At 34.3% G+C, this 25,669-nt stretch overlaps 1 protein-coding gene across 1 annotated transcript in view; it reads left to right on the top strand.

Moving 5' to 3' along the window:
* LOC149409594 (uncharacterized) overlaps window positions 1-25,669 on the top strand; it is a 130,945-nt gene that overhangs the window by 82,381 nt on the left and 22,895 nt on the right. Inside the window, exons 3-12 of the mRNA XM_089649458.1 lie at window positions 8,539-8,692; window positions 9,227-9,372; window positions 11,880-12,047; window positions 13,440-13,598; window positions 14,762-14,931; window positions 16,225-16,378; window positions 18,217-18,328; window positions 19,622-19,806; window positions 21,699-21,887; window positions 22,395-22,535. Of these exons, the coding sequence (XP_089505584.1) occupies window positions 8,539-8,692; window positions 9,227-9,372; window positions 11,880-12,047; window positions 13,440-13,598; window positions 14,762-14,931; window positions 16,225-16,378; window positions 18,217-18,328; window positions 19,622-19,806; window positions 21,699-21,887; window positions 22,395-22,535 (1,578 nt within the window). The remainder of the gene's footprint in view (window positions 1-8,538; window positions 8,693-9,226; window positions 9,373-11,879; window positions 12,048-13,439; window positions 13,599-14,761; window positions 14,932-16,224; window positions 16,379-18,216; window positions 18,329-19,621; window positions 19,807-21,698; window positions 21,888-22,394; window positions 22,536-25,669) is intronic.

The raw sequence follows: 25,669 nt of genomic DNA on the forward strand, positions 1-25,669 counted from the left end.
ATAGGCCATGAGGGTGTACACATATATAATCTCCTTCCTGATAGCCTGACAACCGTAAATAGAATAAATATATTTAAGAAAAAACTGTTTGCCCTCAAGATCAATGAGCAAAACCAAAATGCTCTTACGAAAAATATGTTACTTAGGTAGTAAACCATAATTATTAATATATATATTATTTTTGTTTTAATCAATGTACACTTAAGTTAACAAAGCGAAATATGTATTTCTTTTAACTTAATAAATAACTAAAAAAAAATGTTTACAATAGATATCATTATTGTTGAGGTATTTTATTATAGCCTTCTTGTAACTGTATTCCGTGCAATCGACCACATCGACTATTGCTGCGTAAGTATTGCCAACTGCATGCAATCTAGGTACAAGTGAGTATCTAATTGACTCAGTCCTAATATTATTGTTGCAATTAAAAAGAATTTTCGATCGAGTAGTTCTAGTTGCTATGTTGAAGGTGATTAGGCTCTGTAAATCAGGGCTGTCTATAATTCAGACATTTCCATTCTTATTCATCTGTTTAGATGTTTTTTCAAGAAGAATTCTTCAGTTTTATTCCGAGATTGATGAAATTTTGTACAGTTCTTTTCACTTTTGTTTTCTATAATTATTGAATGCAAATCTTTGAAGCAGAAATTAACCCACTTCCCGACATTTAAACGAGCTGAAACTCGGCAGATAGGCTCTGTCGACAGTGACAATGCATTCTACCATCTTTTGGTTTCAACCATGTGTATATATACACATTTCTCTGAAATCAGCAGTAGAAATACGAAATAAATGCCGGTCCTACACGATCGAACGATGAACAAAATATGACGATATTTGTACAAAAAAGACCTGACGATACCTACTTTAGGAACACGATCAGTAGTTTTGTTACGATGCTGGAAATTGTTATAACTTTCCCACGGTTTCTCATATTAAACGCTATCCGTATTTATATTTGACTTCGAAACAGAAGTTGAGATTGGATTTCCACATAAAAATGAAAATTACAATGGTTTTCATTGGCAAAAAAAATTATTATCAGCTGAAATACCCATACAAATTGGAAAAAATAATAAATGCTGCAGACGGGAATTGAGCCCACAACCTTCTGATTGCCAGTCAGCTGCACTACGTAATCTCGAGCATTATCAATCATTATCATTTGTGCTATGCAAAAACCTTGTTTCATAAAAAAACCTTGTTTACACAAAAAACCTTGATTTCATAAAAAAATAATTTAAAATATTTGATTCATTTTATGGTTAATTCTACTACTAAGATTTTTTACACTTTTTTGTAATTTTTCTCGAAAAAATATTTAAGAAAATAATAATGCAGGCCCGTGAAAAATCTCGGGATATTATGATAGTAAATTTTGTTAATTAGTCAATAAAGCTATTTTCAAATTAAAAAAGCGCAGACCCATGCAAAATCACGAAATCTGACTTAACTTTTAACAAATTTAAACAAAATAAATACTGAATTCAAATACAGAATCAAAATAATTTTCTCTTAAAAAATGTAGGTATGTGTTTTAGGTAGGCACCTTATTGCTTGTATGAATTCTTCAAACAATCATTTTCATTTTAAAAAATGATACTTATATTCAAAACAAATCCGAGTTTATTGAACCAGAGTTACAATCACTCACAGACAGAACTGCAAACGAAATTAGTTTGTTTAGCTGCTTATAATTCTTTTTGATTATTTTGTAAATGGTCGAAAATTGTGATAATGCTGTTGCCAGGAGAAAATGGCATTTTTAATCTGACTGACAGAAAGAGCTGCCCATACTTGGTACTTGATGTACCAATGTACAGCAAATATATGCTAAAAATACACTATTGAAACTAATCAAAAATAATTAATACTCTACAATACCGCGTATTCATCAAACAAGGTCAAATCACAATGACATAAAAATATTCCAGGTCATAAAACTTTGGACAAAAAAAACATTTTTATTTTACCGCGAAACTCCACAACATCCTCCCGCTGATATAAAGCGAATAGAAAATTTGAATGATTACAAATCAAGAAAAAAAATCTGGCTGAAAGTGATTAATGAAAAAACTCTGAAAAAAACATTAAAAACGACATAGAAAACTATAACAGAAATGAATAACTTGAGTCCGCCTCAGCACAGGTCACCCTAGTGAGAAGAACTAAGAAATACAATTTATTATACATATATTTAACATCATATTTTGTATGTGCAATGTTAAAATAGTTGCTATAATAAATAAAATTATGACCATAATTGTGTATTTGGGCATTCCCATCAATGTTCAAGTATTTAAACTAACTCGCTAGTTGGAAGCGGCTCAGTGCATTCTGCGGGCATCGTATGGACGGAAACGTTAACCTTTTTAATGGCTAAGTTTCTCTCTTGAGCAGAGCTGTTAAATGATTTTTATCTTATGTAATGACAGAGAACAAAATATGTTTAAAAAATCTCCAAAATAGAGGAATGAGATTAATACTTAGACGAAATAGATTTTCAAAATAAACTAAAATGTGAAAGGAACTAAAATTGGCCAAAAGCAAAACGAATGCTTTAAACACGATGATATTTATAAACACAATAATAAATAACCTATTACCAAAAATACTTTTCAAGCAATATTATATGCAATCGGGACATTCACAAACATAATTCAAGATCGTGCAATGAAATTACGCATACCCAGTAAACAAAATACGGGGTTTTCCAATAAGAGGTGTTATTTTGATATTCAATCGTAAAAGATCAGTGGTTTCGTTGCTTGTGTTGCACGTAGCGCCATCCTGTTGAAAGTAAACGTTGTCCAGATCAATACCATCTAATTCCGACCATAAAAAAATCATTCACCGTAACTGTTGCTCCAGCCTCATTTTCGAAAAATTAAGGTCCAATGACTCTACCGGACCATAAACCGCATCAAATAGAGGATAGAGAGGCTTTTCAACAATAACTCTTGGATTTTCCGAGCCCCAGATGCGACAATTTTGCTTGTTGACGAAGTCACCGAGGTGGAAATGGGCCTCATCACTCAAGATGATTTGCATTTGATTCACCCAAGTGAATTTTAATAATTTCAATGCGTTGTTGAAGCGTGTATCGTTCAATTTTTATTAATGGCGTAGTTTCTACTTGTCAAATATCAAAAAATGACAGCTTCAAAAGTAACATCTACCAAAATAGCGGGCTATTCAAAATAACACCTCTTATTGGAAAAACCCTGTAGTTTAGTAAACAAAGGAATACATTACTATAACGCGCTTCCAGAAACTATAAAATCTGCACCAATTGATAGATTCCAGCTAGATTGTAGTAGCTATATTAATAAAAATAAAATGTGATAAGTATGAACATTTGATTATATATTAATTCTTATTAAATTAGGCGTTTGTAAACTTTGATGTATAAATGGTTAAAATAAAAAATTTCATTGACATTAACTGGACATTGATTTTTAAATCGCTAATGTAAGATTTATTTATAAAAATGAAATTCATTGAAAATTGTCGCATAAATAAAATGACTTTACTGATTGCGATCTATCTGCAGATGTATATACAAATGAGAAAACCAATAAAGCTTCTGGCCCTAGGGGGAGGTTGTACTATATCCGCGCATTTCTCTGGTAGTTGTGACAATCAGTATTGACACGTTCCTAAGACACTAATTGCTTTCCCGTACGAACAATTTCCGGTCAGCAATTGGAGCACAAATCGCACTGTTTTGTACGGGAATGTACCCGGAAAATTCACTTACCTGGGTTCTGTCAACACTGTTGTAACGTTACCTGAAACTAGTCCGTAATGTGGGCACATTCGCCAACTGGGCTTATACAATGAAATTGCAACATACGGCCAAGTAAAACTACAAAGAAATGAAAACAAACAAAATCTAGAAGTAATTTCAGTGTTAATCTAATTTATAACATATATGTATATACCAGCGCAGACCCGTGAAAAATCACGGATAAATTAAAAAGTAAATTAATTAAAAAAATTACAATAATGGTTTCATTGTTTTGTGATTTTTGACATCTGAATTGGACTGAAAAACAAATGTTTACAATAATAATCAAATGGAAATACCCAATCATATGTCTGAGCTCCTGGTTTTTTTGTTTTTGTCGACAGTTTCATATCGATAGAGGGCTACAACACGAAATAACTCCCCTGATCGTACTTTTATAAATATATTTTTTTTATTTTCTTCACATTTTATGTCCGGGTTAAATTTTCCCCATATGGGAAGATTTAACCCGAATTTAACCCCAATAAAACTAAACCCTTCCACACACTTTTCCACAAATGATCATCTAGTCAATCAACATTATGCAAGTGCATTATAAATACAAAACAATACAAGAACAACACGTCAACTCACCAGAGATCAAATGGGAAAATAATTCACCGACTCCAGATATTTTCATATCAGAGGGTTCGGCTCGGTAGAACTCCTAACAGGGCCTATAAATCCTACTGATCCCTCAACATAAATATTTTAAAAATCTTTCTTTATTCTACATGTATTCAAAATGACCGACTTTTGCATCTTTATATATAAATTTTTTGATAGTTCTAATACGCCTAAATTTTTAATGAGAGAGCTAGGTATAATGCCAGTAGCCGAAATAACGAATGGTAATATTTTTATAGTCTGAGAATGCCAAATCCTTTTTATTTCATTTCCTAAATCTGTGTTTATAAAATATTATATTTATTAATTTTTATTATATTTATAAAATATTGTATTTATTATGTATATATATTAAATTTTATTTAATCAACATATTTACGCATACATCTTTTGAGGTATTGCTTGTGATAGAAATTTACAAAGAGGCTTTTAGCGCCAATTTTGAGAGCTAACCCAATTATGATTCTTACAAAAATGACTTCATAGTTGTGTTAAATTAATTTTAAACATCTGGGATCTTATATTACACTAGCAATAATAATTTGGCATCAAAGGTGTTGAAATTTGACACGAGTGTAAATTTTCACACGTGAATAATTTTAAAACAGGAAATTAGATTAGTCAATTTCTTAGACGAAGTAGCGGGGCTTCTTTTCGTCTAGAATTACTATTATTACAGAGTTTACCATCTCCGTTGCACAGCGGTTAGATCTTTTACTCTGGATACTGAGGACGTGGGTTCGAAACCCGAACTGGCGATTAAAAATATATTTTATTATTTTATAGATTGTTCCGAACACAATTAAAATATTTTGTAAAATTTACTTATTTTATTTATTTATTAATTTAAATGCCCTGATGGGCTTTTACATGTTAAATATTTTACATAATTTACTGCATAATACAGTGTCAACAGAAAGTTTTTATTTTTAAGGCGATGCACTACGTCGTGTAATATTTTGAATCGAGCCCCTATCAATAACACACCTTACGTAGGATGGCGATAAGGTTTAAATTCCCGCTTCACACCATCCACCTGTTTTGATTTATGCAACAAAAAAACATGGCCAAAAAGTGCCTTTTTTCTATTTTGTGGATTTTCAGGCACAAATATTTAAATGTTTTTCGATCATTTTATAAATAACTTAATTTGCCACATTATACCATAAAACCATAACCGAAAATGGGTTCGTAAACATTTCTACGCGACCAAATTTTCAAACCAAAAACACATGATTTTAAATTGCTACGTAGTGTATCGCCTTAAAACATCAGCACAAAAATAGCTATTTTTTTAAGTTCACAACAAATCTACAAGAAAACAACAAATATACACAATCACTCTTTAAATATGCTAACTTGAACACAGGCAAGCTTATTTTAAATATGTCGATATTTGAGGTGAATTTGTTTCTAAGTGTGAAAGCGAGAAAAAGGTGCATGTATGTGATAGTTGGTACTAAAGTTGTTGTTGCAGAATAATACATTTTGCCTAGTTGCTCGAGTAGGTACTCTGAAATTTATGAGTTGCAGGAGTTCACAACAGTCTAGTTTGGAGTTAATAATCTTAAATAAAAAAGTTAGGTCATTTATTTTTCTTCTGTTTTCCAGGGAATGTATTTAGTAAGAATGTATAGTTTATGTTTTGAATAAGTATGTGTAATTTGAAGTAAATAAATCGTAAATTTGTGCTGCACACGTTCTATATTTTCTATATGAATCTGGTAGTATGGGGACCACACTATTGAATTGTATTTTAACAAGCTGCGTACTAGCGACAGATACACGATTTTTATAACCTCCAACGAGTCGAAGTCTTTGATGGTTCTGATTATAAATCCCAGTGTCTTCATACCTTTGTTAGTTTTTTGTTGTATGTGATTTACAAAATTTAATTGAGTGTCAAACGTAACTCCTAGGTCCCGAATTTCGGTCACCATTCTAACATCACCATACCAAATGTGTACTCAGAAGATTCTCATTTCTGAACACAAACTGCCTCCTGTTTTATATTATGTGTGAAATCATGACTACCTTCAGGTGCACTGCAATGTTCAGTGTATAGAGCTAGGTTTTACAAGTTTTAAACGCATTTCAATATTGTCCATGAAAATTCCTAAGTAAAACGTTGCCATTGTAGATGCCTGTCAATTATTTCAAATACAATTTTAAACATTATACAGGGTTTTCCAATAAGAGGTGTTATTTTGATATTCAATCGTAAAAGATCAATGGTTTCGTTTCTTGTGTGGCACGTAGCGCCGTCTTGTTGAAAGTAAACGTTGTCCAAATCAATACCATCCAATTGCGGCCATAAAAAAATCATTAATCATCTCTAGATAGCTCAATCCATTCATCGTAACTGTTGCTCCAGCCTCATTTTCGAAAAAGTAAGGTCCAATGACTCCGCCGGACCATAAACCGCACCAAACAGTCACACGTTGAAGATAGAGAGGCTTTTCAACAATAACTCTTGGGTTTTCCGAGCCCCAGATGCGACAATTTTGCTTGTTGACAAAGCCACCGAGGTGGAAATGGGCCTCATCACTCAAGATGATTTCCATTTGATTCACTCAAGTGAATTTTAATAATTTCAATGCGTTGTTGAAGCGTGTATCGTTCCATTTTTATTAATGGCGTAGTTTTTACTTGTCAAATGTCAAAAAATAACAGCTTCAAAAGTAACATCTACCGAAATAGCGGGCTATTCAAAATAACACCTCTTATTGGAAAATCCTGTATTTGGCTTTGAGATATTTACAAACTATTAGCCGTCTTCTAAGGGTTAATGTTCTTGTTTTGTCCTGTCCTGCTTTTATTTTTATCTTTGTATAAACTGTACATTTAGTGTTATATTATTAGATCTGTATTTGGTAAGGAATAATTTTAAGAACATGACCACTAAAACTAAATTACCATTTTTAAGTTTGTTATAGTAAAGCGCACTTGAATTGAAGTGAATAAAGTGATAAATGCTTATTATTACTTTTCAAAATTGGCAATGCGCTAGAAATGGCTTTAGCCGTGTGGTCTGTTTGACAGATTCCCCTATCTTAACAACCTGATTACATTCTATCGGTATTTCAATGAAAGATACTCCTAGGATCCCTTTGGCAGCGGTGCCTGGTCGGGAAACACGCCAAAAGTGCGTCAACATGGTTGAAATTTGTCACTTGAGTGTCTATCGTTTCTACGACTCTTTCGTGAGTTGAACAGCTCTATGTATCCTCCTTTCTATAACGTGAGTCTTGTCAAGACCTATGTTCGCTCTTTCTCCTCCTCAACATCCCCAAAGATTACAGGGCCCTGAGGGAAATTATTTTCCTCGGGTTCTCCTATGTGGAGTTAATGTAAAAAGCGACTACATCTGAATAGCCAGCCTAATCTTCCTTTTCCCCATCTCATTCCTCTACTCACAATATAATTGTACCTCAAATTGGGGGTGCCATGGTCTCACTAACCCTGGCAATATAATGCTTGTTTTTGCTTCAGTCATTTCTTTTATATCTTAATTTATCAGAGGATTTTTTCTAATCATTATCTTCCCCTCTGTGTTTCATTCTGTCTTATTACATTTCCAATCGCCGATAGAGCTCTTACTAATAATAATTATACAATTGGAATGGCTGTGCTGTGCAGGGTGCGTAGCAAGAATGGAATAAATTCGATCAATAAAGGAACGTCTCTTTGATAAACCTTCAGGACGAAGGAGTGATGAGAGGCCTAAGCTTAGGTGGCTGCATGGTATGGAAGCTTACACTGAAGCCTTAGAAACGTTCCTTCTTACGGCCAAATCTCTCTGAACCCTAAAGGTTTTGGCATCAATGATAAATTTTTAGGGATTTATTGTGTTAAGGCGTCTGAGGAATTGTTAAGTAAGATTTTGGATAAACGATACAAATGACTGAACAAGCAAAGCGAGCAGATGTGACCCATTCAAGTTGAAAGTGGCGCTAGTTTACTTTAAGTACTTATTAGGTGTTTATGTCTGTAATCAGCAGTGGCTAGTAGCCACATATGTGTGCATGTAACAATCCCGCAGGCTTCGAGTACTGACTCAATTGTATGTGAAAAAAGCCTTATTGATCCTGTATTAATATGTTTTCTTCTTTTTGCAGCCGATGTGGCCGTCTTGGTTGGAGAGGAAGCTATATTGGCCTGTTCGTTAGGGAACGATTGCGGTGCTCTACATTCAGTGAGATGGTATCGAGATGGGAAAAGAGTAGCCTTATTGGCAGAAGCAGCTGAATTGGCTAAGACAGAAGATGATAGGTAAAGTAAATAGTTTTATACTAATTTTATAATTACAGAAGAATAGTGAAAACATAAGAGTGAACCATTCTGTTTCTGTAATTTAGTCACTCATAATTTCCTCAAACCTTGTACATTAAAAGAAGAACCTACGAATGTTATAATTTCTGAAACCAAGGGGTACCTCAAGGATCTTCCTTGGGTCCTATACTATTGTTTCTCTTATTTAAATAATGATATTCCTGTAGAAGTTGTTACATAAGAACCATAAGATAGAATGAGAGTGGTGGATACTTTTAGTATCGCCCTGACGAAATACGATCATTCAGAATCTGACGTTGCTTTAATGTCTTTTGACGTGTTTTGTAACCAAATCTGAAGAGCCAGGCAATGCCCAACTTTCCTCTTATCCATTTCCTTTCCTTCTCACCACATATAAGGCCATAGTCTCTCTGGGTCCAGACGGGTGGGAGCAGTTGCGAATCTTGTGCATTATTCACATAAAAAGACGAAAATAAACTTAATTATTTGTTATGACGCAATGTTTTTTTCCAGGATGGTAGTATCACTCTCAGTTCCTGGAGAGTTAAGAATCTCACCAGTTAAACTGGAGGACGAAAATACCTACACATGTGAGCTGACCTACATCACTCCCTCTGAAAGCTGTGAACCCATCAGTATGGTACACCTCAAAGCACTGAGTGAGTTTAGAAATTATATTTTTATTTAACTAGTATTTCCCCTTTCTTTTTGACCCGACCAATCTCACCTTGCATCAGGCTGACAGTATATAAGCCATATATGTCAGAAATGAATGCCAAAATGTAATATTGCACATTTGTGACTTGTGGTATTTTGTGGTTTGTTGCTGACATGAATAGCTTTACAAGTATTGCGTTTGAATATCCTTTAAGGTTCTTCTGGAAGACGAGTAACAATGAGTTGATGGAATATATTTTTTTTTAATGGATAATAAATAATAAATTTTTATAATATATAAAACATTATACCCAAAATGGAATTGTACTTCTGTAACAAGAAAATTTCCTAATTTTCATCTTGGCAAACCAAGTTACATCTCGTAATTTTTCACGTGTAACAACTAGTAAATGTAACAACAATGCAACTTATAATGAGAAATGTACCTATTCAGTGTCCCAACAATTGGGGTTGCCTTAGTCCCACTGTCTCCGGAAAATGAGAATCAGTTGGAACTTTTACATACAGCTAGCAAAGAATTTTCACTAACCCATTTTTTCGATCATCTAAATTCTTTGCTCGTAATTATTTTCAATTCCAAGAATTTTAACGAGAGAAATATTCAAATTTTCTCTATTAATTTCATCGCAAGAATTATTCAGCTATTCCATCTCAAAATTTGGTTAGATCGATTTTATATTTACTTTTAGATTTACTCTCTTCCAAAACTCCCTCTTCTTTCTATCGTGGGACAAATCACATGAGATAACATCTGAACTTAAAGCATAGAGGAAAGAAGCACTTTGGAGAAATTCGATAAATTTGTGTACTCGTCACTCAAAATCTGACATTGTTTAAGTACAAAGATGTCATGTTTTTATTAGTTTAGTATTACGTTATCGGTGAAGCACTATTATGTCAAAATCAATATTTTACTCTTGGACAAAATTTTTGTAAAAAAAGTAAATCTAAAAGAATTCGTTCGGGTTTTGTTGTGTTCGTACAATTAGGTCTCCAACTCGTCTTGGAAGGAGTTTATAAATAATAGGTTCTTTTAGATTAACCAGGGATTTATTAATACTCCGCGTATTATAAATGTGACTCGATAGTCGACCTAACTAAAAGCTGGCTAATTGGAATCTGAAACAGTAAATTTCTCTGAGAGCCTTACCACTGGCCCTGGCGACTACTGGCCACTGGCTCCATCTTGCAGACTTCCACGCAAGCTCTATGCACTGCCATCTGTGCGTGCATCTATGAAGCTCTTACTTCCCTACAGGTATTTGAGATGTATATTTATTCTAATTATTAAACTTATCGAGGTTAATTTATTTCTGTGGTTTGGGATTTTATCAAAGGGAAAATATAGATTTGAAGGGAGAAATCTAGAAAGATAGAAGTGTTTTGTGGGCGTGTCCTGTAATAAGTTTTCGAAAGCATTATTTATATTACAAATACCTTCAATGAATTATTAATACTTAACTATAATTTGTAATGATTACACATCTGCCCTGATGATGGACACTGCAATGCTGTCCGAAACGTTGGCTAAAGAAAGAGGAAGCGCAACACTGCATAATACCACAAAAACAAATCACTATAATATTTTTTTGTTTATATAAACTAAACTTTAGACAATTAATTTACATTGGAGGTAAGATCGCTCTGGTGTGAGACCACTATTCAGTATTGAAACGTTGCTTGAAATGGCTTTTGCCATGTTTGGTGACCAGTTCTAAATTGCCAGGTACTTCCTCACCTTCTTCTACCCCATCTCCTTACCCTTCCCACTACCTTCAGCCTCACAGAATACCTTAATTGGGGATGCTTAGTTTCACTGACACCAGACAGCAGATATTTATAAAAATATGATCATTAGAAAAAAATTGTAAAATGTAGAATATAATCCAAAATAGCAAAATACATAAATAAAAAATATTCAAAAATATTTTCTAATGACGAATCTCTTGTCCAAATAATGGTAAAAAATATTGTTCAAGTGGACGGAATATGTTGAAAGGATGATAAATTATACTAAAAATATGGTTACAATTAATAGGCAAACTATATTATCTATGTGTGTTTAACCAAAAACATATTTTGAGCAGCTAGCATGTTGTAATGCTAGTGACAGACCACGCTTTACGCATCAAAGCTCTCCCCACGGCAGGAGAGGGGTCAGAGCAATTGAGAAACTGCCGCGGAATATCATTTCTTTACACAGAATCTGTCACCTTGACAGCCGTCAGCTGCGTGATCACGGCAGCTCCCTAAATTGATCTGACCCCTCTTGGCAGGAGAGGGGGTCCCATTATTTTCAAATATTGCCTGGCTAGCAGATCACGGCATATTATCATCGCGGGATTGTATGGCAAACGAAATAAGGTAGAGGTCAAGCATTATTATCAAGATTGGTACATACTATTCGACTACCATGAGATGAACATGAACCTATTCTGTTATTAATTTTTTTTTAATTTTTAAAACTTTTCTTGCATTTTGTTTCTAGTGAAGCCATCCGAACTCAAAATAGTGGACCACCTCGGCAGTGAGAAGCCCCAGGGCTCCCCCCTCGGGGGCTTGTTGGAGGGGAGTCAGGTGCCCGTGGAGTGCAAGGCCAAGGGTGGCAAGCCGACCCCACAGCTGCTGTGGACTGTGGGAGACGAAGAACTGTCAGGTATCTACCTAAACGGAACATTGAAGCAAAATAAAGATTTAAAAAAAAACAAACAAACATAACCTACTTAACCTAACCAAAACTTTAGAGCTCAGAGGTAAACTATCGCACGTCACATTTTGACGTGAAAACATCTAATCAATCCCTGGTGTGGGAAGGCAATCGCATCCCAGTGGGTGACAGTTTCTTTTGAGGTAATTACAAACATTAAAACATCAAAATTAGTTTAGTTTTAGAGAGGTACAATGGAAATTTGTGCCAGTACTGCTCCGACAATCATGGCGGCTGAATGTCGCGAACTAAGCTCACACAAAGTGAACCATATTATCAAATGTCTATATTTTTAACAGTTTTTCGAATTCGTAAAAATGACTCGATTCATATAACTCAAGTTGTGAGCGAACATAAATCCGGCTATAAAATTGTAATTTTTTTCAAATTTTTGGTTTTTTGACAAATTTTACAAGAGAGCAGGAACAGTGATTAGGTACGTCCCTCTAGATCGAAAGTGGACATGCGATAGTATTTTTCTTTAATCGTTTATTAATTGCTGGGGATCGTGACCCCACTCCAATTTCCCTGCTGAACCAGGCTCCTCCACTTCTTGTAGTGCTGCGCTGATAGAGAGCCAAGAACACCAACGTTCTGGATACGATACTTGATCACTCCAACGCACTGGCGATCTTCCTCTACTTTGCCAGTGACCATGAGTCTGTCCAAGTTTGAATTCTCAGTTTGACTAGCAAAATATCTTAGGATACGCTGTACGCAGACATATGACACCCTTTTGTGGATGCCTATCTTTCGAGAATGATATTTCTTACAACTTACCTAAACTAAACTAATCTCTTAGATTTATTATAATGTTCTAGTTAGTCACTGTTTTGTTAATCGCTTACCATTATATTCAATTCTAATGGTCCTTACAGAGCATTTGGTTTGGTTCAATACAGATTCTACCGTTGCTTCCACACGGTTCAACTCAACCAGATTGATAGCAACCGCTCAACCAAATTGAGACGTCCGTATAGCCCATAACACAGAGATGAACTCATGGTTCAACTTTGTGTTTTGACTTTGCTTTGGTGCTCTGCTTTGCATCGAACCTTTGCTACTCTTTATTAAAAAGAAGCAGATTAGGTACGCAGACTGGGACATCAAAGATCATGACCAACTGAATACCTTAGTGGAATCTAACAACAGGTAGACGATGACTAGTATCTTGATAATTACTAACATCCTTCTCAACCTTGAACCGGTCTCGTTGCGGAGGGGAAGAGTCAGGCTACACGTAAGTATAGCCAACATGTCGAAAATAAAATTCATTCGGTCGTGAGATCCTCAGTACACTTACTTTCTGGATACGCCTCGTAAACTGCTTTTTATTGTCAGGTGATACCTCAACCTCTGGAGAAGGAGAGGATGCAGTAACAACAAATCGTCTTCTTTTGGAAGTGGAACGCAAGTACCAAGGGAAGACTCTCAAGTGTTCAGCAACTTCTGAAGCACTGCCAAATCCCATGGAAATTAGCTTACAACTTGATCTGATATGTAAGTATCAATCTTCAATAATTAAAATAACACTAAATTACTGGATTAATTAGTCGAAATACTTTGCTTACATACACCTTTACATATTAGATACAAAATCCATCTATTTGAATTAGCCTTCGATTGAAATTTTCAATAGTTTTGATGTACCAAATGTACAACAAATATATTATGCTAAAAATATACTATTGAAACTATTAAAAAATAATGAATCCTCTACATCACCGCCTATTCATCAAACAAGGTCAAATCACAATGACAAAAAATATTCCAGGTCATAAAACTACATTTCGACAAAAAAATTATTTTTATTTTGCGACGAAACTCCACAAAATCCTTCCCCCTGATATAAAGCGAATAGAAAATTTGACTGATTACAAATCAAGAATGAAAATCTGGCTGAAAGAGATTAATGAAAAAACTCTGAAAAAAACATTAAAAACGACATAGAAAACTAATAAAACAGAAATGAATCACTTTAGTCCGCCTCAGCACAGGTCACCCTAGTGAGGAGGACTAAGAAATACAATTTACTATACATATATTTAACATCATATTTTGTATGTACAATGTTTAAATATATTTTGGGCATGACCAACTACCACTCCCAAGAAAATGTTGAGGTATTGACTCTGCTTAAATAATTATTTTTTATAATAAATGTATATATATCTAGCAATGAGATTCTGGCTCAAATAAATTTCCCTGAACCAGAGTCTCACTCTTAAGGACATCACCATAACTGCCTTTACTATAGAGCAAGCAGCACCAATTTATTTATGAACTCACCTGTGGGGGAGCTACGTAGATCCTTCCTGATTACGCAGGATAAAAAAATAGATTTTTTAATGCATTATAACTCGTTTACAGGGTTTAAGACTCAAATCTGTAATGTTATAAAAAAATTATACAAACTGGAAAACAATGTTACCTTCATCAGGATGAGTTGTAAGTTAAATATAGATTAAATTTGGAGAGGGGTTAGAGGGTGGGTGGGAAACAAACCCAAATCGGCAGATGAATTGATGAGTGGGGAGTTAATTAGTGAATTGTACAGTCGTTAGAAGGGGGAAAATGAATGTGTGGGAAATTATGGTGACCTTTCTTTTTTGTGTGTCCTTCTTCCGTCTAAATGAAAAATAACCTTAACGCTTCATTTCCAGTGCTCCCTGTGGATATCAGCATATCAGGGGTGGAGCACCATGTGGTGCAGGGCAGTAAAATCACATTGGAGTGCAAGTCCTCAGGATCCAGTCCTCCAGCAGTGGTTTCCTGGAGCAACGGGACCGAGGCTCTTCCAGCCGATGAGGCCCTCACTTCCACAGAGAAGCAGGTATTGTATTGGTCGAGAATGAGCGTAGCGAAATCCTGTTTTCTCTCGACTATTTGGCATTTCATCTGACTGTAAATTTGTTTGCAACTTTCCGGTTTCGGTTCAAAGTGGTGGTTACTGCTAGCTGTAAATAAGAATAAGTTCTAAAAAAGAATTGTCATTGAGATGGTGATGTCCAAGGTTCCTAGGCATAAGAACTGTGGGCGATATTTCTTTGGATAAATTGTTTAATTCTGTACTTTAAACATACTGACAAATCTTATAATTTCAGAGGAATTTTTTATTATCTTTAAATAGTATAAAATAAATTCACTATCCGCGTCTGTCTTTTTGCGCGCTTAGTTCTTACGCAACTGATTTAGATAGGGTTTTAACTGTTGTTTAGAGATTTTTTCCAGAAGGTTTATATACATATAATACATGCATATTATATTTTTAGAAAGTAGAGAAAACTTGATGTTTTGTAATCAAGTCGTAAAAAAAAAATTTAGGGCGCTCACATTGCTAACGCTGGCTAAACCTTATGAGATACAACAAAATAATGCACAAGGGAATTGTACATCTCAAAAAGGCCTACAGAAAAGTCCGCAATGATATATGTATCTCTTAAGGATAACCCCCAGCAAGGTCGGGTGCATGTCGGCTAGTTTATTATAAAAGAGAAACATACTTCTTTGGACGCGAGATCTACTAGTCACCGAAGACTTAGAAGGTTTACGGGAATGCAAAGCTTCTTCAGGATTATTTTAGCGATTTGTTAAAAAACAATCAGCACATTCAACAACTCGCTTTAACGTAAAATCTGGGTATCATTTCAACGAGCTTGAGGCAAAGCACGTAACCATATTTTTGGCACCTCTGTTCGAGAATGATTTGAATAAACTACGACATCAGTTGTAAATTGACCGCTGACGAGCTCACATTGAAATAACCAGAACCTGCGTAGAAAAGTAAAGTTCGCTAAAGTAAGGCAACGGTTCGTAGCGCAGTCCATTCATTTTTAACCGAAGCAGCACCGGGCGTGCTAGCGTTACAGATAAACGAACATTGACAGGTTACTTTGTTTATCGATTCTGTTTTGTTGTCGATATGACTATTGCAAGAATCCTTGTCTTGTGCCACTTCAGCGGCATCCGTCCATTGCAAGCCCAGTCTTTCCTTGTACTAGTACACACGCAGCTTAGTCCGAGACGGCCAAGTAGATGTGTTCCCCCTGAATTTGTAGCCAGTATCTTGTGCAGAAGTCACCATAGCTACAAATACATTCTAACATATGAATATGGTTTTTTGCAGGATGACGACACCTTTACAACGCTATCTCGGCTGTCTTTTTGGGCGACCAGGTGGGAGCACGGGCGTTCCTTCAACTGTGAAGCCAGACAGTTGGCAGCTCCCAGGGAACAGGCAGACTCCATGCTCAATGCCTCGCAGATTCTTGATGTGCACTGTGAGTTAATTTGCTAGTTAAATATATTCTCTTCTTCATATAGTGGGGGGAAATTTGTTCAAAGTAGGATGTAGAGGTTATTTGTCCAATCAACGGCATTGGAAGTCACTTGGTTCAACGCAGATTTGCCTCCAGGAAACTAATGTAGGGGACGTTTTTCAACAATGCGTTAATTTCTTCGTATCTTGAAGAGTTTGTGGATGTCAAAGTGGGATGCTGAGGTTACCAAGCCCAAATCAGCAGAAGAATAATAGACATATGAGAAGATGGTTCATATCCTAGTTTATAGGGTTGGTTATTTTTAATTTTTAATTTAATTTTTCTGTACAAAACTCTTTTTTTAATTTTTTTACTCTTCTATTTCAAAACTACCAATTGGCGATCCCTTAATGAGTTAATAACTCATGGGAATACAACATCGTTTGTTGTATGTTTAAAAAAAAAAAAAAAATAATAAAATAAAATAAAAAAATAAAAAATAAAATTGATGTTTAAGATGTGAAAAATATTTTTTTCTATATAAGTAAATGATGACTTTTAAATCAGGTGGAAAAATATTTAAAAGAGAAATAATAAATATTAACACTTTTTTCCAATCTCTAATATTTCTAAATTATTTATCTGCGAAATCTTATAACCTGTTTGTAATATTTTTAACTCAAATAACTTTTAACTCTCTGTAAAAAACGATTTCGCAATTTCCAAGTAATTTTTTTAATTTAATTATTTTTTTTTTTTTTAAGAAAGACAAACATTCCTGGGTTACGAATAACCTAACAATATTTGAAAATCTCCTACTACCATTACAGTAAGCGAAAATGTTGCTTGTGTTGTGATGGAGGACTTAGCCAGCCGAGGAATTGAACACACTAGCCACCCCAGCCACCGACTGGTCGATGGCTGATATATATGACAGCAATCGCTCCAATGCGATACATCAGAGAAAAGCTCTTATTGGTTTAATAATTATACATATTTAAAAGCCACCGTCAACTCAACAACAGACTGGTCCCCTAATGGTATAATTATATTGTAGAAACAAAACAGTACATGAACAGAATGAAAATGATACAATATTGCACATATTAGGCCATTCGTATACGAAGATACTTACAAAGCGACTCGAGTTTTGTGCGCATAGCGTGAGCATCTGCCATACTATTTTGCCAGTATTCGTCCATTACGCAACGCGTCGTCTATGCGTTTAACTTCAGTTGCACGATACTGACAGTGCTGATAGCACGCTACGCGAATTGTATTTGCATCTACTACTCATTTCACAGAAATGTCGTCCGAACACTATTTGAATGTTAAATTTGTTTTGGACGTGGAAAAATATCCATGTTTAAATAACTATAATTTCTGGAATACATTAGAAAGGATTTAGCGGAGAAGGCGTCCATTGATATTGGAAAGAAAAGTCAATTTGACATCATTCTCATGTAGTTCCTCGGCGACAACGAATGCCCACAATTAACATTTATTTCGTTGTACGGGTGAACCCAAAATCTTCGATTGTTTTTTATGCTTGTAAATATAACGAACAATATTATTGTCTTCATCGCTAAAGTCTCTTGACATTGTATTAATTGCAGTTGATAAAATGATTAAGTTCGGTATAATTCAGGTGTAATGAATAGCATATCGGTAGGCTACTTGTGGTTGCATTACAGTCACATAGCTTGTAAGTATTTCTGTGTACTGTGGATAACATGTTTCCTTGTAATTTCTTATTTGTGGCAGGTACGGAGAATAATTACCGGGAGACGTTTGTAGGGTAAAGAGTCATTAAGCTGACATCATTGCTATTTATTGTTATTATTATATTTTCTTTTTAGTTCCTCCGGTGGTGTCCGTCCGACCAAATAACTTCACCGTGAATGAAACAACCGACATTCTCATGTTCTGTGAATATGAAGCCAACCCTTCAGAACTAATACGAGTCAAATGGTAAGTTTATGAATTAGTTTTTAAAAATTGGTAAGATTAGTTTTAAATAAGTGTGATTTTCTCAAACTATGTGAGGAGGTCAATTGATGAACGAGTATCGTGGCTATATTTATGAGTAGCTGTACAGAATTCATCGAACTCAAGAAGCCAATGTCAACTAATATACAGATATATACAATACAATTGACCGATTGCTGCCTATCAACTTGGTGGAGAATTTTCCCAAGATCGCTGACGAAGCGATCAAGTTCAACAGAGGGAGAAAGAGTTTGGACTGAATTCTATCACACAATATTGGAGAAGAAATTTATGACACATATGCAGCTGTCCAACATCTGGATGGAGGAGTTTCCCAAGATCGCTAACGAAGCGATCGAGTTCAATAGAGGGCGAAAGAGTTTAGACTTAATTCTATGAAACAATATTGAAGAAGTCACAGATTTACACAGAATTATAGAAGTAGAATGGGGTATTTTTACTATGTCAGGTGTAATATTAGCTTATAGCCATCAGGAGGTTGTCAACCAAGCGAATTTCACACATTAGCATATTGAGGTGACTGACTTCTTGAATTCAGTTCTGCGACATCATTATTGTTTCTGTAATTAAGTTTTTGCACGGCTTACCGACTAAAAGAAATGTCTGGAATATTTTAAATTAGAAACGTTAAATAACGAAGGTTGTGACAAAAATTACATGAAATTTCTTTTCAAAACTGTAAATAACCATTTGTAGAATCTTCCCTCCACAGTGGAAATCAATATCAATCACAGTCTACTAAAAATCCTGAAACTTTCCACATTTCTTCCGAAAGAACTAACCTAACCTAACCCAACCTCCTTTGCTAATATGTCGAATATAATATAACACCCACTGGAGTATGTAGAAAGATTCCAAACATATTTATCTATAGCCTCTAGGAGTCGGATTTCCGTTCTCTATTTCCCATATCAGGACATGCTCCAAAATACCCATCCCACTCATTTTAGCCTTGGCACAAACCAGAGCGAGTGAGATAGCCATGTAACGATCACTAAGCGGCTATCTCACTTACTCCAGTCTATGCCAAATCCAATAGAGGGGATAGGTACATTAAGGACATGTCCCTAGCCAAAGATAAGAATTACTTAAGAATTGTTTTATTCTTAAATATTGTTGTACGCCGTTATTGGACGGTTGGTATTTATTCTTTGTAATTGTTAACGCTCCATCTTTTGTGTACATCATAAATAAAATAAAATACTGCTCATGTAATCGTTCTTGTTGGTTGAATTCCTCATATATATTCCCCAGGCTTCAGAATGACGTAGAGCTGGACCCTGGTGCTGATCCCTCGCACTACGGAGGTGGCGACCTGCAGCAGCAGGGTCTCCTCATCAAGAACTCCTCAGAAGAAGATATTGGCAGATACGTGTGCCTTCTAGAGAATGCCGTGGGCAGCTCGAGCAGTCAGACAGCAGTTGAAGTTGATGTGCATTGTAAGATAAGATTTCCTAATTTCCCTTTCTATCAGCCAATAGTTTCACTCGGTCCAGACAACAAGTGATAACTATTAGTGCTGGAAGCAAACACTTTTGTTAACGATTCAAATTTAATTATTTAGAAATGTAATGTTCATTTTAAATGCATACACCGGAAAGATAATTTTATCTAGTTTCCAAAACAGTATTTTTTTTTTACAGAAAATTAAAAAATAAGACAAATATAGCGCATTTAAAATACACAGAAAACATTGAACAAAAGTGATGAAAGTACTGAAGGGTTAAGGCGATGCATTACGTCGTGTAATATTTTAAATCGAGCCGCTATCAATAACACCCCTTACGTCGATGGCGATAAAGTTTAAATTCCCGCTTAACACCTTCCGCCTGTTTTGATTTATGCAAGGAAAAAACATGGCCAAAAAGTACAATACAATAAAAGTACAATAAAATCATAACCGAAAATGGGTTCGTAAGTAGAAGATTTTGAACTTTAAAGCAGTTTTCATAGACCTTATACATTATTTTTTTCTGGGCTTGTAAAAAGACTTATCTTAAAAATACTCGATTATTTCAAAGGCCAAGATGTATTCTACTCGTAGTATTTGTTTAAAGCATCTGAAACATTTCTAGGCGACCAAATTTTCAAACCAAAAACACATGATTTTGAATTACTACGTAGTGCATCGCCTTAAGCCAAGTTTTGATTTGTTTTTTGAAATGATTTGCATTCAGTGGCGGTTCTTCCCTTAGGTCAATTGGTGTTTGACCCCCCAAAATTATAAGACAATAATAATAATCAATTATTTGCATCAAAACAACTGGCCTTATTCTTAATTTATTTAAAATGTAACACAAAACAGTGGCGGCGGCGAGTGACAGTAGTGACATCTGTTGTCTCTAATAGAATCTTTCATTCACAAGTCCACACGATTCGCTGGGTCAATTTAAAGAATGTCCACTTTGGCATCTTCTGTCCCTATGCGCGCCATAGAATAAACGAGATGGCACTATATTTTTCGTCGAAGTTAAAATTAGTTACCGAAGAAAACTTAGGGACGCTTAGGTCATGACCGTGGGGGAGACAACACGATGAATATTATACGTTTTACAGAGATGGTGACATAACAAATGTCTGTTTTTCATTTTAAACGCTTGTAATGTGTGGAACAACGGTTTTTTTTCAATTGGATAGTTCGGGAAAGGTTTGGAATAATTATTTATGTTGAATGAAACAAAACAAAAAACGTAAAAGATCATTGAAAAATAGAATCAAACTCTTATTTTATTTACTTTAATGTTGTGCACAACTACATTAAAACTTAATATCTTAAAAATAATTTGCCGTAAGTACATGGATTGTGTATTTATTTCCAATTTCTTTATTAAGTATTTAGAGTCCGCGACTCTAAATACTATAACAAAGTGATATAGATAATAATATATAATATGTATTTTCACAATATCAAATAAAGATATGTCACACATATTTTTCACAATATCAAATAAAGATTTGTCACACATATTTTTCACAATATCAAATAAAGATTTGTCACACATATTTTTCAAATGACCTACCACGACTGGATCTCTAGAGCCGCCTCTGTTTGCATTATCTGTTTTCTTGATTGCTGTTGGGAGTGAATTATAGAGATTAGTGGAGAGATATTTGTAGTTCCTTTTTTCAAAAACAGTTTTAATTTTTGATTTTCCAAATATTTTACTAAAACATTTTTGGCATAGATATTTTGAATGAAAGGCACTGCGAATGAATTGAAGATTTTTTTGGAAAATATGATATGGCATATCATGAATTGTCATTTATGATATGCCAAAGCTTACTTGGTTGTATCAGCTATAGTAAGCAATCCTTCTTCTTCTTTTTTCAGTCAAGCCAGAAGTCCAGCTGACCATGGACTCCGAGGAGCAGCATGTAGTTGAATCAACTGAACAGAATGTGACCCTCGAGTGCACAGCGCTGCGGGGAAACCCCGCCCAGCTCGTGGCCGTTAAATGGTTCATGGACGGAGATCTGCTCCAACAGCTTCCCAACTGTAATACCACTAATGAATCCGGAGGTAATGATTAATGATGATTCTGGTAAAATTGACCATTTACAAATAATATCACAGATAACCAACTTTATTGGCATGATATGTCTCAACCGATATCTTTCATTGGCATGATATGTCTCAACCGATATCTTTCATTGCCATTATATGTCTCAACCGTTATCTTTCATTACCATTATATGTCTCAACTGTTATCTTTCATTTGGTAAAGCCCATAGTTTAGTGAAATTAATATAATTGACTGAGAGTAGCGAACCTCTGTTTTATCTCAACCGTTTGGCATTTCATCTGCGTGTAAATTTGTTTTTACGTTCCATTTCTGGTTTCGAAAATCTGCTGCATCCACTTTATTATTCAAGCAACCTTTACTTTGTTCATAGTTGAGTTCCCAAAATAATTTTTTTTCCCATGTAATTTATTTTTTTTATCTTAAATTAATCTTTTTTTCAATTTTTATTTTTAAAAATTTATCCTGCACATAGTACTGCAAAATTTATTTTTTGTTTTTTTCAGAAGACATGTGCTCCAATGTGAATCCAACCAGACTACTCTTGCAAGAGGTGACCAGATTTTTCCACGGAAACTATTCCTGTCAGGGAAAGAACGCTGCCGGCTGGGGAACCAGGAGTAATGATACAGAGCTGATAGTCTATTGTAAGTACTCACATTTTTCTTCTTGTTCTTTATCAATACATAAGTTACTTTATTAGAGAACACCATTAGAACCAAACGTTATATTGCAATCTATTTTCAAGAATTCTGGTTATAGCCTAATGTAGTTGAACCCAATAAAAAATACTCTTAGGGTACCACAGGGAACAGTTTTAAGGCCTACATTGTTTTCACTTTTAAACAAGTTTTAAATATTGCAGAAAAAATTAGTCAAATATATAAGTTGTAGTTTTGTATTTCATAAGAATAAAGACATTTCAAAGCAAATTTTAAAATTAAATCATATCCATTAGTATATTTACGAACAAATAAATAGTTTTCTATGCGGGTTAACCCACTTTTGGTGACTCTCCCCCTATTTTTAAGTTCATATAATATTATAATCTATCTATTTAAATAGTATTCACTGTAATTTTAACTTGAAAACGTTTTTAAAAAGACTTCAATACTAAAGTCTCGCCAGACTGAAAATGATGAATTGTTGTTGCCAAATATTTGAATATATCTCGTGGCCCAATGGTTGTGGCACCAAGCGGCATATATATTCTAAAAATAGACCACTGTCCCTTACTTGTTAATGCGTTACATCATCGTGCGCTTACTTTATCGAGCGGGAAGGGGTTCAGATAAGAGCCTCGGAATTTACTCTGCATGACCAAACAATCAGTCATTACTCCGAAATGGAAAGGGTTACACGAGTCACTCGTGCATCGTCGTGTAGATCTATCTCGTGGCCCAATGGTTGTGGCGCCAAGCGGCATATATGTTCTAAAAATAGACCACTGTCCCTTACTTGTTAATGCGTTACATCATCATGCGCTTACTTTATCAAGCGGGAGGGGGTTCAGATAAGAGCCTCGGAATTCACTCTGCGTGACCAAACAATCAGTCATAACTCCGAAACCGAAAGGGTTACATGAGTCACTCGTGCGTCGTCGTGTAGATCTTGAGGTACTCTAATAAAAGCTGAGCAGAAAAACATAAATTATGTCCAGTAATGAACAAAATACATTTTAATTCAAAAAATTAACAGTATTGTGGAGATAATTTTTTTTTTTTTTTTTGTAATTATTTTTTATTTTTAATAATATGTTTACATGGTACATAATTCATTTTACATCTTGGTTCTTTTTACTACTCTTCCATTGAAAGCATTTGCTTGTGTATGGAAGGGGAGTGTACATAAATGTTGTTGTTAATTAGTACTTAAATAATTCATTGTACATAAATGTATGTTTGCTGTAGTATATTTTTTTTATAGTAGTGAAGGATAATATATTAATATAATAAATTTTAAAAAAGAAAGAAAGTTATGGAAAACTAAGGATATTTGTGAGATTAATTAAGTGACAGTAGTTTTTTTTTCAGAATATTTTTAAAGTGTCTCTTGACAGAGAGCAGTATTTGGGTTTTATCATTAATGCTTCTGATTTCTTCTGGTAGACGATTGAAAAAGGTTCTTCCCTGGTAAGTATAATGATGTTGTGCAAAAGACGTATTTAGTTTTGGGCATAGAAAAACATGTCTAAGTCGCGTTCTGTTTTCATTTAAAAATTGATATTTATCTTTTTCTTTTATAATTTGGATTAGTGAGTTTTTAATGTATAGGTCTTTAAATGTAGGTACTTGAAATTCTTCAAACAGGCGTTCTGTAGGGTAGTCAAAGGATTTTTTTAATATAATTTTAATAATTGTTCTTTGTATAATTTCAATTGGAAGAAGGTTACATTTATACGCGGATCCCCAACTAATAATAGCGTATTGTAAAGTGGATTGAACTAAGGCATAGTAAATTATATATAGATTTTTTATCGACAGAAAGTTTCTAATTCTTAAAAATATATATATTAATTTTCTAATTTTGTTTACTACTTGACATATTTGTTCCTTCCATTTCAGATTTTTATCAATAATTACTCCTAGATATTTAATTTTATTTGTTGTTTTTAGTACTGTACAGTTTGATTTGCAATAGTTTTGGCTGTGAATTTTAGTATTATTATGTATGACAATGTTAAAATTTTTAGGAGTATCATTTGTATGGATTGCAAATGGAATTACAAATGTCTTTTCATTATTAAGTGACAGTAAATTAGTGTCGAAAAAATTCTTGAGCGTGTTGATGTCTTCTGTGGCCTTTAACTCTACTTTTTCCCAAGTCTTATCACTTATTATTAATACTGTATCATCAGCGTATGACGTAATTTGACCATGTAAAGGTTGAAAAAAAATATCGTTTACATATATAGTAAATAGAATTGGTCCAAGCACTGTACCTTGGGGGATTCCAAAGCTTGTAATCTCTTGATCACTATTAACACGATTGATTTTTACTACTTGAGGACGGTTTTTTAAGTAGTCGGTGATCCATTTAATCGCGTTGCCTTTTATGCCGATATTATTCAATTTTTTTAATAGCATCTCATGGGATATGCTATCGAATGCCTTTCTAAGGTCAATAAATATACCCGCACATTTTTTACTTTTATCTAATGATTCAGAAATGTATGAAGTTACGTTAGCAATAGCATCTTGTGTGCTGAGAGATTTTATAAAGCCAAACTGGTTTTTGTGTAATATTTTATTATTATCTAGAAAATTTACCAATTGTTTTTTTACTATTTTTTCAAAGATCTTTCCTATATTAGAAATTAGACATATTGGGCGATAATTCGTTGCTTGATGTGGATCTCCAGATTTGTAAATAGGTGAGATTATTGTGGTTTTGTAGTTCATTGGAAAAATTCCAGTAGTTAAACTTAAGTTTATTAAATGAGTGATAGGTTTTATTAAGTGAGGTTTCATAGTTTTTAACATGTGTGTTGTAATAGAATCAAAACCGGGAGACGAACCTCCTTTCATATTTTCTATTATTTTCGAAATTTCACATTCTGTTGTTGTTTCAAACATTGAAAGTATATTACGTTTCTGTATATTTTTATTTTTATGGTTTTCTTGGTTTGAAGGCTTTTGAATATTTTTCGCAAGATTTTTCCCAACATTTGCAAAGAACGAATTAAATATGTTTGCACATTGTTTAGGCTGTATATTGGCATCTATAATTTTTTTATCATGTTCAATGTACTTAATGTTTTGTGTTTTTTTTGTATTTTCAA

The sequence above is a fragment of the Hesperophylax consimilis genome, chromosome 30 (genome assembly GCF_061612785.1).
Source record: "Hesperophylax consimilis isolate HC1 chromosome 30, BYU_Hcon_1.0, whole genome shotgun sequence".
NCBI classification, from domain to species: Eukaryota; Metazoa; Arthropoda; class Insecta; order Trichoptera; family Limnephilidae; genus Hesperophylax; species Hesperophylax consimilis.